The sequence below is a fragment of the Micromys minutus genome (genome assembly GCF_963924665.1).
Source record: "Micromys minutus genome assembly, chromosome: 1".
Classification (NCBI taxonomy): Eukaryota; Metazoa; Chordata; class Mammalia; order Rodentia; family Muridae; genus Micromys; species Micromys minutus.
Window position 1 is genome coordinate 86,526,273 of NC_137969.1, and position 14,301 is coordinate 86,540,573.

At 40.6% G+C, this 14,301-nt stretch overlaps 1 protein-coding gene across 1 annotated transcript; it reads right to left on the reverse strand.

Moving 5' to 3' along the window:
* Window positions 1-6,691: 6,691 nt before the first annotated feature.
* LOC308433165 (cAMP-dependent protein kinase catalytic subunit PRKX-like) lies at window positions 6,692-7,681 on the reverse strand (the record flags this gene model as incomplete). Its single annotated transcript, XM_080933143.1, has 1 exon — window positions 6,692-7,681. The coding sequence occupies one exon, from the start codon at window positions 7,679-7,681 to the stop codon at window positions 6,692-6,694; it is 990 nt and encodes a 329-aa protein (XP_080789269.1).
* Window positions 7,682-14,301: the final 6,620 nt, after the last annotated feature.

A 14,301-nucleotide genomic window follows, 5' to 3' on the forward strand; every position in this document is an offset into this window, starting at 1 on the left:
AGACAGGATCTCACTAGACAGCTCTGGCTGTCCTGGAACTCCCTATATAAACGAGGATGGCCTTAAACACACAGAGATCTGCCTGTCTTGGCCTCTGAGATGCTGGGATGAAAGTGTTAATCCAAATATTTTTAATGTTGAATTATTTTCTTAGGAGAGATTCTCCAAGAATATGATAATATAGAAAAGTTTCATTCCATGATCCTGGAGTAAGGGGAGAGGGAAATAAACAGCCTTTTGAAGTTTACTGGAACTCAGGTTCAATAAGAAAATGGCCAGTGTTAGAAATTAACTCATGTATTAGAGCTCAATGAATCCAAATGCTATTTCTTGTCAGTCCCTTCAAGTTCTCATGCTTACAGGTTTGCTCAGAAAAGCAACTAGAGAGCCAAGCAGTGAAGGGCGAAATACTAATTTCTCTTTATGTTATTTGTACAAATTCAAAGAAAATAACTCTCAAGAACAGATTTTAATTATGTGAGTTTTCCTTTGAACAAATCTGAGTAACTGGACTCTTTTACTATTCCAAGAATTGTACAAACATGCACATAATTCCATGAGACCCTCAATGACCTCTTTGAAAAAGGGGACTGGGTAGAAGGTCAAGTGAATCATGTGCACTGCCCACTTTGTTAATGAACTTGCACAAACGTCTATTAGACGTAGTGCATGTCTTGTGTGTGATGATTTTATTTTGATGTTTCCATTATGAAAGTAACCTATACTGTTAAATAATGTGATCCGCCATTTATTTTTAAAACATCTCTTCTCTGTCCTCAAATGTAGTAAATTTCCAATGTATCAATAAAAATATATAAATGGACAAGATACAATGCAGATGGAGGCCATTGATAAGAATAAAATTTAGTGGTTTTGAAAAATCCGTGTACACCAAGTCCTATACAACATGGAGTAGTTTTGGTGAAAGGTAGTAAGCCATATTCTAAACATCGGGAGAAGATGTGCTAATTTGTTAGTGACTTCCTGGAAAGGCTTAGCATTTCAAGGGGGCTGCCATGAACTGACAATGGGCCTGGGTCAAATCGAATGTAAGAAATACTAAGATCCCTTCAAACACCTTTCCAAAATGACCCAGGCAAATGACCAAAGTTAATTCTTCAGTGCAAATGTAGCCAGGATTCCAGATGTGGGCACCACGTGTGCTAGTCAGATCCAGTAAAATCTGACAGTTTTAACAATGAGATCATTCTAACAAAACAGTCAGATAGGTGTGCCATGTCTTCTTTAGATGAGTTATTATAGTAGGATGGTTCTGTCTGAATATTGAATAAAGGATTTTCATATACTAAAGTAAGTGGTTTGGCTCCATACATAATACAGTAAAAACAACAATCTATAAGATTCATTCATTACCTTACTTAAAAATTGTTTTTTTTAATTGAACAACTTTATTTTTAAAAAAACAAAGATAAATGTACAGATTTTAAGCAGTTTTGCATAAAAGTATAGGAATGCATTTTTGTCAGTACTTGATTTTTTTAAAGGTTTGATAGTATGCATTAAAATCTTACTAATTGAAATGAGTATAAAGTACATGTAAAACAAGATGTAACCTGGAATTAGTCAAAGTTTTCTTGGTGTGTAAAGATTAAGCATAATGGTTTTTCATTTAGGTTTTTTTTTTTTTTTTTTTTTTTTTTTGGCCTTTGTTTTTTCTTGAACTTCATATAGTCTGTGAGTTTTTTCTGCGGTGTTCAAAGCTTTCTGGGGTTAGTATCCAATTATCAGTGACTGCATATTATGTCTGTTCTTTTGTGCCTGGGTTATCTCACTAAGGATGATATTCTCTAGATGCATCCATTTTCTTAAGAATTTCATAAAGTCATTGTTTCTGATAGCTGAGTAGTATTCCATTGTGTAAATATACCACAATTTTTTTATCCATTCATCTACTGAAGGACATCTGGGTTCTTTCCAGCTTCTGGCTATTATAAATAGGGCTGCTATAAACATTGTGGTGCATGTGTCTTTGTTGTATGTTGGGGCTTCTCTGGGGTATATGCCCAGAAGTGGAATAACTGGGTCTTCAGGTAGTACTATGTTCAATTTTCTGAGGAATCGCCAGACAAATTTCCAGAGTGGTTGTACCAGTTTGCAATCCCACCAGCAGTGGAGAAGAGTTCCTCTTTCTACACATCCTCTCCAGCATCTGCTGTCACCTGAATTTTTGATCTTAGCCATTCTGACTGGTGTGTGGTGGAATCTCAGGGTTGTTTTGATTTGTATTTCCCTGATGGCTAATGATGTCGAGCACTTCCTTAGATGCTTCTCAGCCATTCGATATTCCTCAATTGAGAACTTTTTGTTTAGCTCTGTACCCCATATTTTAAAAGGTTTTTTGATTCTCTGGTGTCTAACTTCGTGAGTTCTTTTTATACCTTGGGTATTAGGCCTCTATCTGATGTGGGGTTAGTAAAGATCTTTTCCCAATCTGTTGATTACCATTTTGTCTTCTTGACAGTGTCCTTAGCCTTACAGAAACTTTACAGTCTCATTAAGCCCCATTTGTTGATATTTGACCTTAGAGCATGAGTCATTGGTGTTCTGTTCAGGAAATTTTTTCCTGTGCCTATGAGTTCTAAGGATTTCCCTACTTTCTCTTCTAATAATTTCAGTGTACCTGGTTTCGTGTGGAGATCTTTGATCGACTTGCACTTGAGCTTTGTACAAGGAGATAAGAAAGGGTCTATTTTCATTCTTCTGCATGCTGAGTGCCAGTTGGACCAACACCATTTGTTGAAGAGTCTGTCCTTTTTCCATTGAATGTTTACAGCTCTTTTGTCAAAAATCAAGTGACCATATATGTGAGGGCTCATTTCTGGATCTTCTATTTTATTCCATTGATCCATGTGCCTATTTCTGTACCAGTACCATGCAGTTTTTAGCAAAATTGCCTTGTAATATAGCTTGAGGTCAGGGATAGTGATTCCCACAGATGTTTTCTTGTTGTTGAGGATGGATTTCGCTATTCTAGGTCTTTTGTTATTGCAGATAAAATTGCACATTGCTCTTTCCAACTCTATGAAGAATTGGGTTGGTATTTTGCTGGGGATTGCATCGAATCTGTAGATTGCTTTAGATAAGATGGCCGTTTTTACAATGTTGATCCAGTCCATGAGCATGGGAGATCTTTCCATTTTCTGAGATCTTCCTCGATTTCCTTCTTTAGAGATTTGAAGTTCTTGTCATACAGGTCCTTCACTTGCTTAGTTAGAGTCACACCAATGTATTTCATATTGTTTGTGACTATTGTGTAGGGTATCTTTTCCCTTATTTCTTTCTCCGAATGCTTGTCCTTTGAGTAGAGGAAGGCTACTGACTTTTTTTTGAGTTAATTTTATATCCAGCCACTTTGCTGAACTTAATTATGTTTTATTTATTTTATTTGGGAACAGGATCTCTTGCTAATCAGCCTGTCCTCAAAGTTCCTACATAGCTGAAGCTGTTCTTGAGCTTCTTCTAATCCCCCTGCCTCTACTTTTTGAGTACTGAAATCATAGACATGTACCATTATATCTGATTTATGCAGTACTGGGATCAAACCCAGGGCTTCTGCATGCTAGAAAGCACTCGACCAACTGAGCTACATACTTAGCCCTGTGCTAAAATCTTAGTGCTTTATTTTGAAATTAAGTAGTCAAGAAATCACAGCACAGTTAAAATGAGCATATAATATTAAAAAAGAAGCAATTTGTTGGGGGAAAAGATGAATTAAAAACAAAGATTGCCAAGGAAAGAACTATCATGGTTTTGAAGGGGAGAAAAATACACCATTCATGAACCAAGACAGAGCAGCCTGAGAAAACCGGACGAACATTATTTAAAATATAATGAGCTCCAGGCTAATGTCCCACTCCTTTTTCATAAGACAACTGAAGTGTATTTCTCACTCTTTTTTCTTAAAACATACAAACTTTTCTTAAACAAACCTGGACTCAGTAATAGTAGTTTATAAATTGGACAGCAGAAAAAAGTTTTCCTGGGGCAGATATAGAGACAGACAGACAGATATACACAAATCGTAGTGATTTTTTTTTTTTTTTTTTGTAATTTTGCAACAGAATTAGAAAGTAAGAAACAAAAAACCATGCTTTTTTATTTTGCATGATAATTTCAGGCAAGTGGACAGATGCTGGGCAGCAGGGGTTTGCACCTACACAATGCACCTAGCCTGTGTTACAGCAGGTCAAGTGGTGAACCCTGGGCTCTGAGAAGAACAGAGGTTGACAGGTTGACAAGGAGTTTGAGTCTGACCTGTCAGGACCAGGATTACTGGGGAGGCCCCTGCTCACTTCCTATATGTCACACAGGTAATGATGTCTATTCTGTAGACAACGGGAGCAACTCCCCCACCTCCGGAATGCCAGTGTGAGGCTGGATACACGGTTGTGAGATTCACAAGGCAGATTTGACAGGAACATAGAATGGTTGGGAAGCAGATGGGGACACATATAACCTAATCAGGGGGGACCTTCCACAAACTGACAGGGGTAGCAACCCAGACACAAACCTTGACTTTGTATTATAATTTTCAGGTGGTTTATGAGTTTATTCGGACAAGTAAGAATGGCAGGTCTCGGATGTTCATCAAATGCTTCTATTGAGCTTCATCGAAAACAAACAAACAAAACAATTCCAGAAAAATTAACATCAAGAACCACATAACGCTAAATCTTCACTAGGGTTCGCCCAGCAACACAGTGGCGATTGCTATGTTTGGGTGCCATATTGGGTTCTGCGAACAGCATTTAGCCATCAAATCACATTTTACGTTGTAACTCACAACAGCTGGTTGGTTGACACAAGCACCACTCCACAGCACTTAGTACTTTTTCTGTACTAAATATTCAACATGGAAATTTGTTTTTAAATTATTATTTTTAAATGTAATTTTTCTCTTCTTTTTTAAAAATTATTTATTTACATGAGTATACTCTAGCTGTCTTCAGACACATCAAAAGAGGATATCAGATTCCATTACAGATGGGTGTGGTTTCTGGGAATTGAACTCAGCACCTCTGGAAGAGCTGTCAGTGCTCTAACCACCAAACCATCTCTCCAGTGCTGTTTTTAAATTACGATTGGCTAGTGATTACTTTATCTTTTATATTTGGTTCGAATCAAGCCACCTCCTGAGGAATTTGAAATTTATGACCTGTCCCACTGTTTCACAAGAAGGTGCTGGGTACATAGTTCTCCCTGGACTCGGTGTCAAGAACGTGCCATATTTCCCTCCTATTCTTTCGTGGCTGCCTTTGCCCCACCACCGCTTCCTAAGTCATTTTTTGCATGTTAACTTTTGAAGGGCGGGGGATCCAGGTTGGGTTCCCAGCATCCACAGGGATACATAGAACTGCCTGTAAGTCCAGCAATATGGTCTCTGGTACACTTGCTGGTTATGTGCACTGCAGACACTTGTACACACATAATTAAAAATATTAAAATAAAAACTTATGATTCCTATGTGCTGTCTGATGTCACTGCAGTGGCATCACGTGGTATAATTTATAGCCCAAATTAAGAGTTTTTAATTTGATATTTTTAGGATTGGAGTCAGACTGCAGTGCTTCAAGAGCACACAGAAGGTGCATGTGTGCACGTGTGATCTCCCCACACGTGTTTAGAATGAAGGCAACATTTCCTATGCTAATTTTACATTATTTCCTACTTCTTAGCAAACATCTACTGACAGGACTCGACTGTAATCCTGCATTCTATCGCTTGTATGTGCGTGTTTGAGGTACACAGCCCAGTTAGTTTGCATATTGGAAAGCACTAAGAAAGCTCCCTAAAAATACAGCTCTGTGCAAGCTCTCTGAGTTTTCATGGACAGACATGGCTGTGAAGACAAAGCTGAGATGGTGAGAAGAAAATGTTGTTTACCACAGAGGAGGGACTGGTTTCAGGGTGGATCCTTAAAACTCCCTTTTGGGGATGTGGATACATTTGCATCACCATAAAAAGGCAATCATTGCACCCAGGTTGCCATGTGGCTAATGCTGTACACAGGGTTCTGGCTTAGTTTTAGGAAGGGATATTTTACTTAAGACATCTAAGCTGGAGGATTTGAGGAAAGCCACACATTTGTGCTATATCTGGATAAGGGTCTGCAGGGCATGTGGCTTCCTGACTTCCATTTTTAAAGTGACTAGAAAGGAACTAAATAAACAATGCACACAAATGATTGCAAATGCATAGAAAGGCATTTTTTAAAATGCATATATCTCACCCCTTTTTTTGCCTGCAGGATGACAGATTATTCAGAAAGCTTTGAGAAATGAACATGTCACAGACACAGCAAAGTGCCAAAATTTCCAGTTTGCACAATATCTGTGCACATACACACTGACAACTATCATCATGTGTCAAATTCAAACTTTAAAAGTTCAGTAGGGAAACAAACCAAATTTACAACACAAACACAAGATTCAGGAAGAAGAAGAAAACCTACAATTTAACAGTTTTTGTGAAATTTTCCATGGGCAGGTTTGCAGTTGTTAAAATGAGGCTGGGTCCCAAGGATGATGTGAACCTTGCAGGAACTTGCAGACACACATCAAACCTCTAGTTTCACAGCAAGAAACTGAAACATATAACAACAACAACAAAAAATGGCTCTGGTGCCGTGTGGGTGTCTTCACACGCTTCTTGTAGACATGAGTTCTCATGCTTAGAAGTTTTTGAACATTTCCAGGTCTTTTTCAGGTACAGAAGGGGTCTTGTCCAACTCACCCTCTGGGTAAGTCTCAAAGTTGGAGGTGTCGCCGTCACTGGATAACTTAGGCACAATGGGTGGCTTCAGTTTTCTCTGTGGCACAGACTGCCACTCCACACCTCGGAACCACCGGTGCCGCTTGATGTCTTCTGCCCCGTTCTTCATGCTGCCCAGGCGCTGGGTCCTGTCTGCCACCAACAGTTTCTTGATGAGGTCCTTCGAGGTGAAATCCAGTTGTTTGGGGAAATTTATTTTGCACGCAATGATTTTCTGGTAAATCCCAAACGGGTTGTCATCGTAAAACGGGGGAAAGCCAGACAGCATCTCAAATATAAGGATGCCCAGTGCCCACCAATCCACATCCTTTCCATACCCTTTGCTCTGAATGACTTCTGGGGCCAGATATTCTGATGTCCCACAGAGAGTCCATGTCCTGTCCACTAGTTTCTTAGCGAAGCCGAAGTCGGTGAGTTTGATATGCCCTTCCCTGTCCAAGAGGATGTTTTCCGGCTTCAGGTCCCTGTACACGATGTCCTTGCTGTGCAGGTATTCGATGGCGCACAGGATCTCCGCTGCGTAGAAGACGGTGGCCACAGAGGAGAAGCAGCCACGGTCACGCATGTAGGTGAACAGCTCGCCGCCGGGCACGAACTCCATCAGCATGTACAGGAAGCGGCTGTCATGGCCGGTCCAAAGCAGCTTAATGAGGAAGGGGTGGCTGATTTCCTGCACAACGGCTTTCTCATTCTGCACGTGTTGTTCCTGCTTCAGCCGGATGATGTCAAGGATGCTCATCACCTTCAGGGCGCCATAGCGCCCGCCGTTCCTCTTCTTCACCAGGATCACGCGGCCGAAGGTGCCCGTGCCCACAGTGGCAATGGTGTCCCAATCTGGTAACAACGCGCCAGGCTGGGGGTCCTCGGCGGACGCCACGGGCGGCTCCATGGCGCGGGGAACGCATGGGGTGACGGCCGCACGAAGGAGGCCTGCGCATCGGCGGCTCACACGCGCATTCCGCGTTCCAGGACCCGCGGCCCGGAGGGAGGAAAATGGCGGCTCACACGTGTATTCCCCAGCCCGCGACCCAGAGGACAACAGTGGCGACCTCAGCATGGCGCAGGGCGGTGGGTGGGGCTCCGGAAGTCACTGGACGGATCCACGATGCGCGTGGGCTCTGTGGAACCGCAGTCAACGGCGACGATCTTCATTCTCATATTTCTCATTCTAACAAAGGGCAAAGCAATTAGAGTTACCTTTTGTCTATAACCCAGAGACATAGGTTCCCTTCATTTTATGACAGCAGCATCTTAGCACATGGCTCAAAAGGACACAGGCAATAAAAGTGATAGGCTCAGGGGCAGTTTATAATGCCACCTGTAGAACAATGATTCTCAACCTGTGGGCCCCAATCCCATTTTGGGTTCAAATGACCAAGGGGTCACCAAAGACCATCAGAAGAAGGTGTTCACACTATGATTCATAACAGTAGCCAATTTACAGCTGTGAAGTGGCAACAAGTAAATTTGTGATTGGTGGATCACCATAACTTAAGGAACTGTGTTAAAGGGTCTCATCCAGGAAGGATGAGAACCACTGGTGCAGAAGGTTACTTCTCCTCACTGACTGCTGAGGCTTGAGAAAGGTAGAGAACCATTTGGTGTGAGTCTTTGTTGAAGCTCTTGTGTCCACAACAGGACTATCTGAGAACAAGAGGCTGTTCTTACAAATGACAAAGTTCATATAGAAAATTTAAATGATAAATTTGAGGAAATCTGTAAGGAGATGTTTTCTTAAAGATGGAGAAAGGCTTATAATCTATCCATCACTCTGGAATTCTATCAAAAACAAACAAAAAGAGCAGGGGAGAATTTTCCATGAAGTTATAGTAGAAACCATCTACAAATGAAATCAAAATAAGTTTCTAAGTAAAAGAGCCCACTGTGTCAAGTAGTTACCTTATTATGGGGGAAAAAAAACCACTGGCTAAGAATCGGGTCACATAATGTCTAACAATCTATACTTAAAACCAAAACCCTCTAAGCTTGGCCTTCTTCCATAGACCTAGCAAAAAGTGGCCATGTGATTGGCAGATTGACAGATTGCAGATTGGCACTTCTTATTGTCCAGTGATGCCACATGTCACCAATTAGCATGCAGCAATCACAGAGCTACAAATACTCCATGGAAACAGACAGACTATCGACATCACCCTTCTGCTATAACGAGGCACTATAGTGTGATATATGTATATAGATTATCTTCTATATCTGTATGTGTGAGTATCATATATGCTCTATGCGTACTATTGTGAATATCTTAATAACTAAATTTTAATTTGAAAATTTAAGTCATGTCCTGAGGAGGGTGAATAACTTTAGGATGCAGAGAAGGAAGAAAACGTCCCATACGTATGCTCTCTGAAGGTTTTGCTATTTCCTAAGGCAGCTAGGCACACCAGAACATTCATGTTCAACCATGTTCTCACAGGGGTTGAATAGTTCCCAGCTCAGCTGGGTGGTTATTGGGGAAATCCTCTGCTAGCTTAGCAGTTATATACTTTTTTGTACATATTTGTAACAAACTCACTTTAATGAATAGTCTTTTAAATGGAATCTCTCTCATACAGTCTCATACTTTATGATTTTCTTATTGTTTTGAGGGATTTTTTTTGACATTAATCTTTTGTCTGTCACTTATTTGACTCTTAGTTTTTAGTATAACCCAGTCTCTAAAGTCCTTATGTAATTAAGTCACTTATTTCTTTACTGATTAATTCCAATCATACATTTCTACTTTTTAACTATGATTAACATTTTCATACACAAAGTGTCAGAAAAAATAAGTCTGGGTCTTAAAGAATGTCCGCTTTGTTTCAGGAAATGGAGGAACAAGATGAACCAGAAATTTTACAGGCAGCATCTAACAGTACTGTCCGGGAGAGGGGCTTCCTTAGACCTTAGCCCACCTGTGACACATTAGCACTAAGCAGAATGGTGTTTCTGTCACTGCTACCTCACATGTCACAAACCTGATGATGACAATACACGGACTATGTCTGCCATTCTTTTTCATACCAATGTTATATTATTCTACTTATCATGGCTCATGTTTTATTTATTTTATATAAGTATAGGATAGCTGTCTTCAGACATACCAGAACAGGGTATTAGATCCCTGTTACAGATGGTTGTGAACAACATGTGGTTGCTGGGAATTGAACTCAGGAGCTCTGGAAGAGCAGTTGGTGATCTTAACCACTGAGTCATCTCTCCAGCCCAACTCATATTTTAATATTTGTGAACAGACGTTTCTCCCTGGTTTTCATGGCTAGTGTCACTGTACTTCTTAACAAAACCAGCTTTTTAAAGTCCTTTCTAAGATACTGAAGTGCTATTGGAACTGACTTCATGCCAAGTCAATGTCCTTACATGGATATCTCAGTTTGGAATTTGGTAGTGTTCTACATTTACATCTGTGAAGCTTGTAGTATAATACTTTTATACTGCATTTGTAAACCCTTGGCTGTTTTAAAATTCTTACCAGTGTCTTGATTGTTCTGTATAAAACAAGAATGATGATGAAAGGCCACAAGGCCATAAAACCAATAAATAAACAGAGTGGATAAAGGCATCTTGTCATTGCTGGCGTTAATTAACGAATCAGCCATCTAAACCGTTCCTATACTTATAGTGTTAGACTGTTGTGCTATAAGTTAGTTTTAATATTCAGAAATGAACATGTTTTATGGGACATAGTAGTGGCAATGTCTACCTGTAATGTCTTGAGATCCATAGAGTCCTGTCATAGGTCATCTTTCTGGGGTCGCTTCCAATGGCAGTGATTGGATTCTTCATAAGCCAGGATGAAAATGAAGATTCTGATAAATAACCGAAAATGGTATTCTCATGGTAATAAGAGTCCAGGAAGCAAAAATAGAAGTTAAAACCTCAAACCAGAGGGTGTGAATAGCTGAAAACTTGTTTTGCTCCAATTCCACAGAAAATCAGAAGATACACCACAAACTATCCCACCTTGAAGCATCGAGGCAGCCTTTTGTACTGCTACTGGCTGGGATTTGCTCTGGAAGATAGGACTGTTCCCTCTTGGGCCAGAAGCTTCCTTGGGCTGAGTGTTGATTTCTGGTGGAGAGAAAGTGGTGAGTGCTATCAGGAAACACAGAAAGCAGGCAGGAGCCAGGCTGTTCTAACTTGTGGAGAAGATTCAGGTGGCACAGGAGATGCCTTTTTATGCTTTTAGTTAATATGTTCAGATCACTTACAAAGCTCTTATATTAACTGTCTGCTTTAAAACTCACAACAACTCGATGAAAGAAGTGCAATGCTCACCTTCCCTTAATGGGCAAAGGAAACTAACAGTCTGAGTTCTCCATTGTTGCATAGTGAGGACCCAGGTTTTCAGGTGTAGTGAGCTAATAAATATGTCTGTGAAAAATGAGCAACCATGTTTATGCTTTTGTAAAATAAGATGAAGAATCTACTTCTGTTTATATCCCTGAAGGCTAACAAGAGCTTGAAATTAGCCAATCAAATTCTATCTCAGATTTTAAGTGCTTTATAATAGCAATACCTCTCAAATGTATTTCTGAGCCTTAATCCTTCTAATTTTTATTTCATCTTCTGGAGAGAGGAGAGATTCAGGGAGAGAATCCATTTAATTGTGGAAAATATTCAATTAAAGCACTACTCCTCGATTAAAGCCTGACTCCTTAGATGCTGAAAATTGCTCAGAAAGCATCCATTATATTGTAGAAAGTCCAGAAAACCTGTCTTAATATAACAAAAATAACTTTCTGGCTATGTGTTTAGCACGTAGCACCCATTATTGAAACAAGTGCTAGGTCTGTATCCCATAAAGTAGTTAAAGAGAGCAAGAGTCCAGGAGCCCTAGTAAGCTGCTTTAAATCACAGACAGAGAAGGGAAGAGTCTGGAAGCTGAACCCAGACTGCCATGTAGAATCAAGGGCGTGACTGGACAGGAATGTAGGAGTGCATCTTTTACAACATCAGTAATTCAGATCTCCGGCGATGATTTGGATTTCAGTACAGGAAAGAAGAAATCTCTACCTTCTTAACTCTTTCACATGAGCCAAATCCAAAGGCAATGGAAGAAACGGAAAATTTCAAAAAGATATTCATAACGTGCATCGCTGAGCAGGAAAATATTCCTGAGACAAGATGGAAGAACCATTAATTACAACTTACTAAATTTTTTAAAAAGGTATTTTTCTAGAGGCAGAGCCCTGAGCTCATGTAGGCCTGAATGCCTCTGACTTCATAGCTTAGACAAGATCATCATATCCTGCTCTCTGGCCTAGGAAAGACAAAGTTCTGCATCTAATGTTTTTATTGCTATAGGAACCATGCTAGCCCTTCATCTTGGATGATGGCTTCTCATAATGCCACTGGGGTTTTCCTTGCATTCTCTACCAACCCCTGTTCCCATTACCAAGAAAAACTATTTGTAGAATCATTCTAATGCTTTTGTTCTTTGGGGGGCCAGGATGGGGTGGGGGGAATCATTCTTTAAAAGAAAGCAGAACTGGAGACTGGCTAGATGGCTCAGAAGTTAAGAGTACTTGCTGATCTTGCAAAGGACCCAGGTTTGCTTTTCAAAACCCAGGTCAAGGGACACAACTGTGTTTAATTCCAATTCCAGAAATCCAGCGCCCTCTCCTGGCCTCTTTAGGCTTCTGCATGCAAACCATAATACAGAAACTCAAGCAAGAACACACACACATATAAATAAGTAGTTGGTAAAAGCTCACTTCTACTGACTTGGGATAAGCTAATTAGCCTTGTTAGGTATCAATTTTCTAACCCACCATTTTGGGTTGTTGTAAAAGGGAAAATCATTATTATAATTCATGTTTTTAGAAATACAAAGCATGAGGGAAAAGAATGTTACTGCCCAAAACTCAAAACGACTTTCTGCAGTCTCTGAGATGAAGAACAGTTCTTAACTCTCAAAACCTTTCGCAGGTGTTCCAGTTTCTTTCTACAGCACCATTCTTTCCATCCTGCACCCCTCCTGAACCTGACCTGCGAAGCCTCACCTTTATGCTTTTGTATGGAACTTTTATGCTTGCAGGAGCCTCTCTAATATTTGCAAATATTTTATCACTATAGTTTTACACACCCTCAAAACTATGTAAATCTTATGCAAATAAAATTTGGAGAATAATTATAGTTTCTTAAGCTTGCAACTAACCATTGGACTGAGCATGGGTACCCAATGGAGGAGTTTGTGGAAAGACTGAGAGAGCTGAAAGGTTTTTTGCAACCCCATAAAAAGAACAACAATATCAACCAACCAGACCACCCCCACCAGAGCTCCCAGGGACTAAACCACCAACCAAAGAGTATACCTAGTGTGACCCATAGCTCTAGCTGCATATATAGCAGAGGATGTCCTTGTCTGGCATCAGTAGGAAGGTCCTTGGCCCTGTGAAGGCTCAATGCCCCAGAGCTGGAGAATGCTATGGTGGTGAGGCAGGAGTGGATGGGAAAGCATCCTCATAGAAGCGGATGGTGAGGCAGGAGTGGATGGGAAAGCATCCTCATAGAAGCGGATGGTGAGGCAGGAGTGGATGGGAAAGCATCCTCATAGAAGCGGATGGTGAGGCAGGAGTGGATGGGAAAGCATCCTCATAGAAGCGGATGGTGAGGCAGGAGTGGATGGGAAAGCATCCTCATAGAAGCGGATGGTGAGGCAGGAGTGGATGGGAAAGCATCCTCATAGAAGCGGATGGTGAGGCAGGAGTGGATGGGAAAGCATCCTCATAGAAGCGGATGGTGAGGCAGGAGTGGATGGGAAAGCATCCTCATAGAAGCGGATGGTGAGGCAGGAGTGGATGGGAAAGCATCCTCATAGAAGCGGATGGTGAGGCAGGAGTGGATGGGAAAGCATCCTCATAGAAGCGGATGGTGAGGCAGGAGTGGATGGGAAAGCATCCTCATAGAAGCCCAGGGGATGGGAGTTATGGAGGAGGATCTGAGAAGGAGGAAATCATTTGAAATGTAAAATAAATTAAATAACCAATAAAAAAGAAATCCATTCTTCAATGCACCATATTTTTGTGGATAGAACACCAAATCAAGAATGTTTCCTAATGTTATCAAATCATCTAAGCAGGTGGTTCTCAAAACAATTCATATGCTGTGTAACTAAATAGAAAGTCCTCTGAAACCTCATTTAAAATTGAATAAAACAGACCGCACTTAAAACTCTCTAAATAAAAGAAGCTTTCTTTGACACTCCTCCCAATTTTTATTTCCTTCCCAAGTCAGTTCCTCTGCTCTATACAATAGAGATCGACTTTTGCTGTTTTGGTTTGTGTGTAAATTTAGTCATGCATTATGTAGCCCTGGGTGTGTGGTTTCTCTTGCTCTGCATCTTGCCTGTGAGATTCATTCGTGCTGTGTGTAGCAGTGCTTTGTTCTTGGCTATTGTGGTTTTCTTTTAGCTTATAAGTAACAAAAGTTCATTTTCATAATTTAGAAGCTAGGGGGTCCAAAATCAAGGTATGATCAGACTCGGCATTTGAC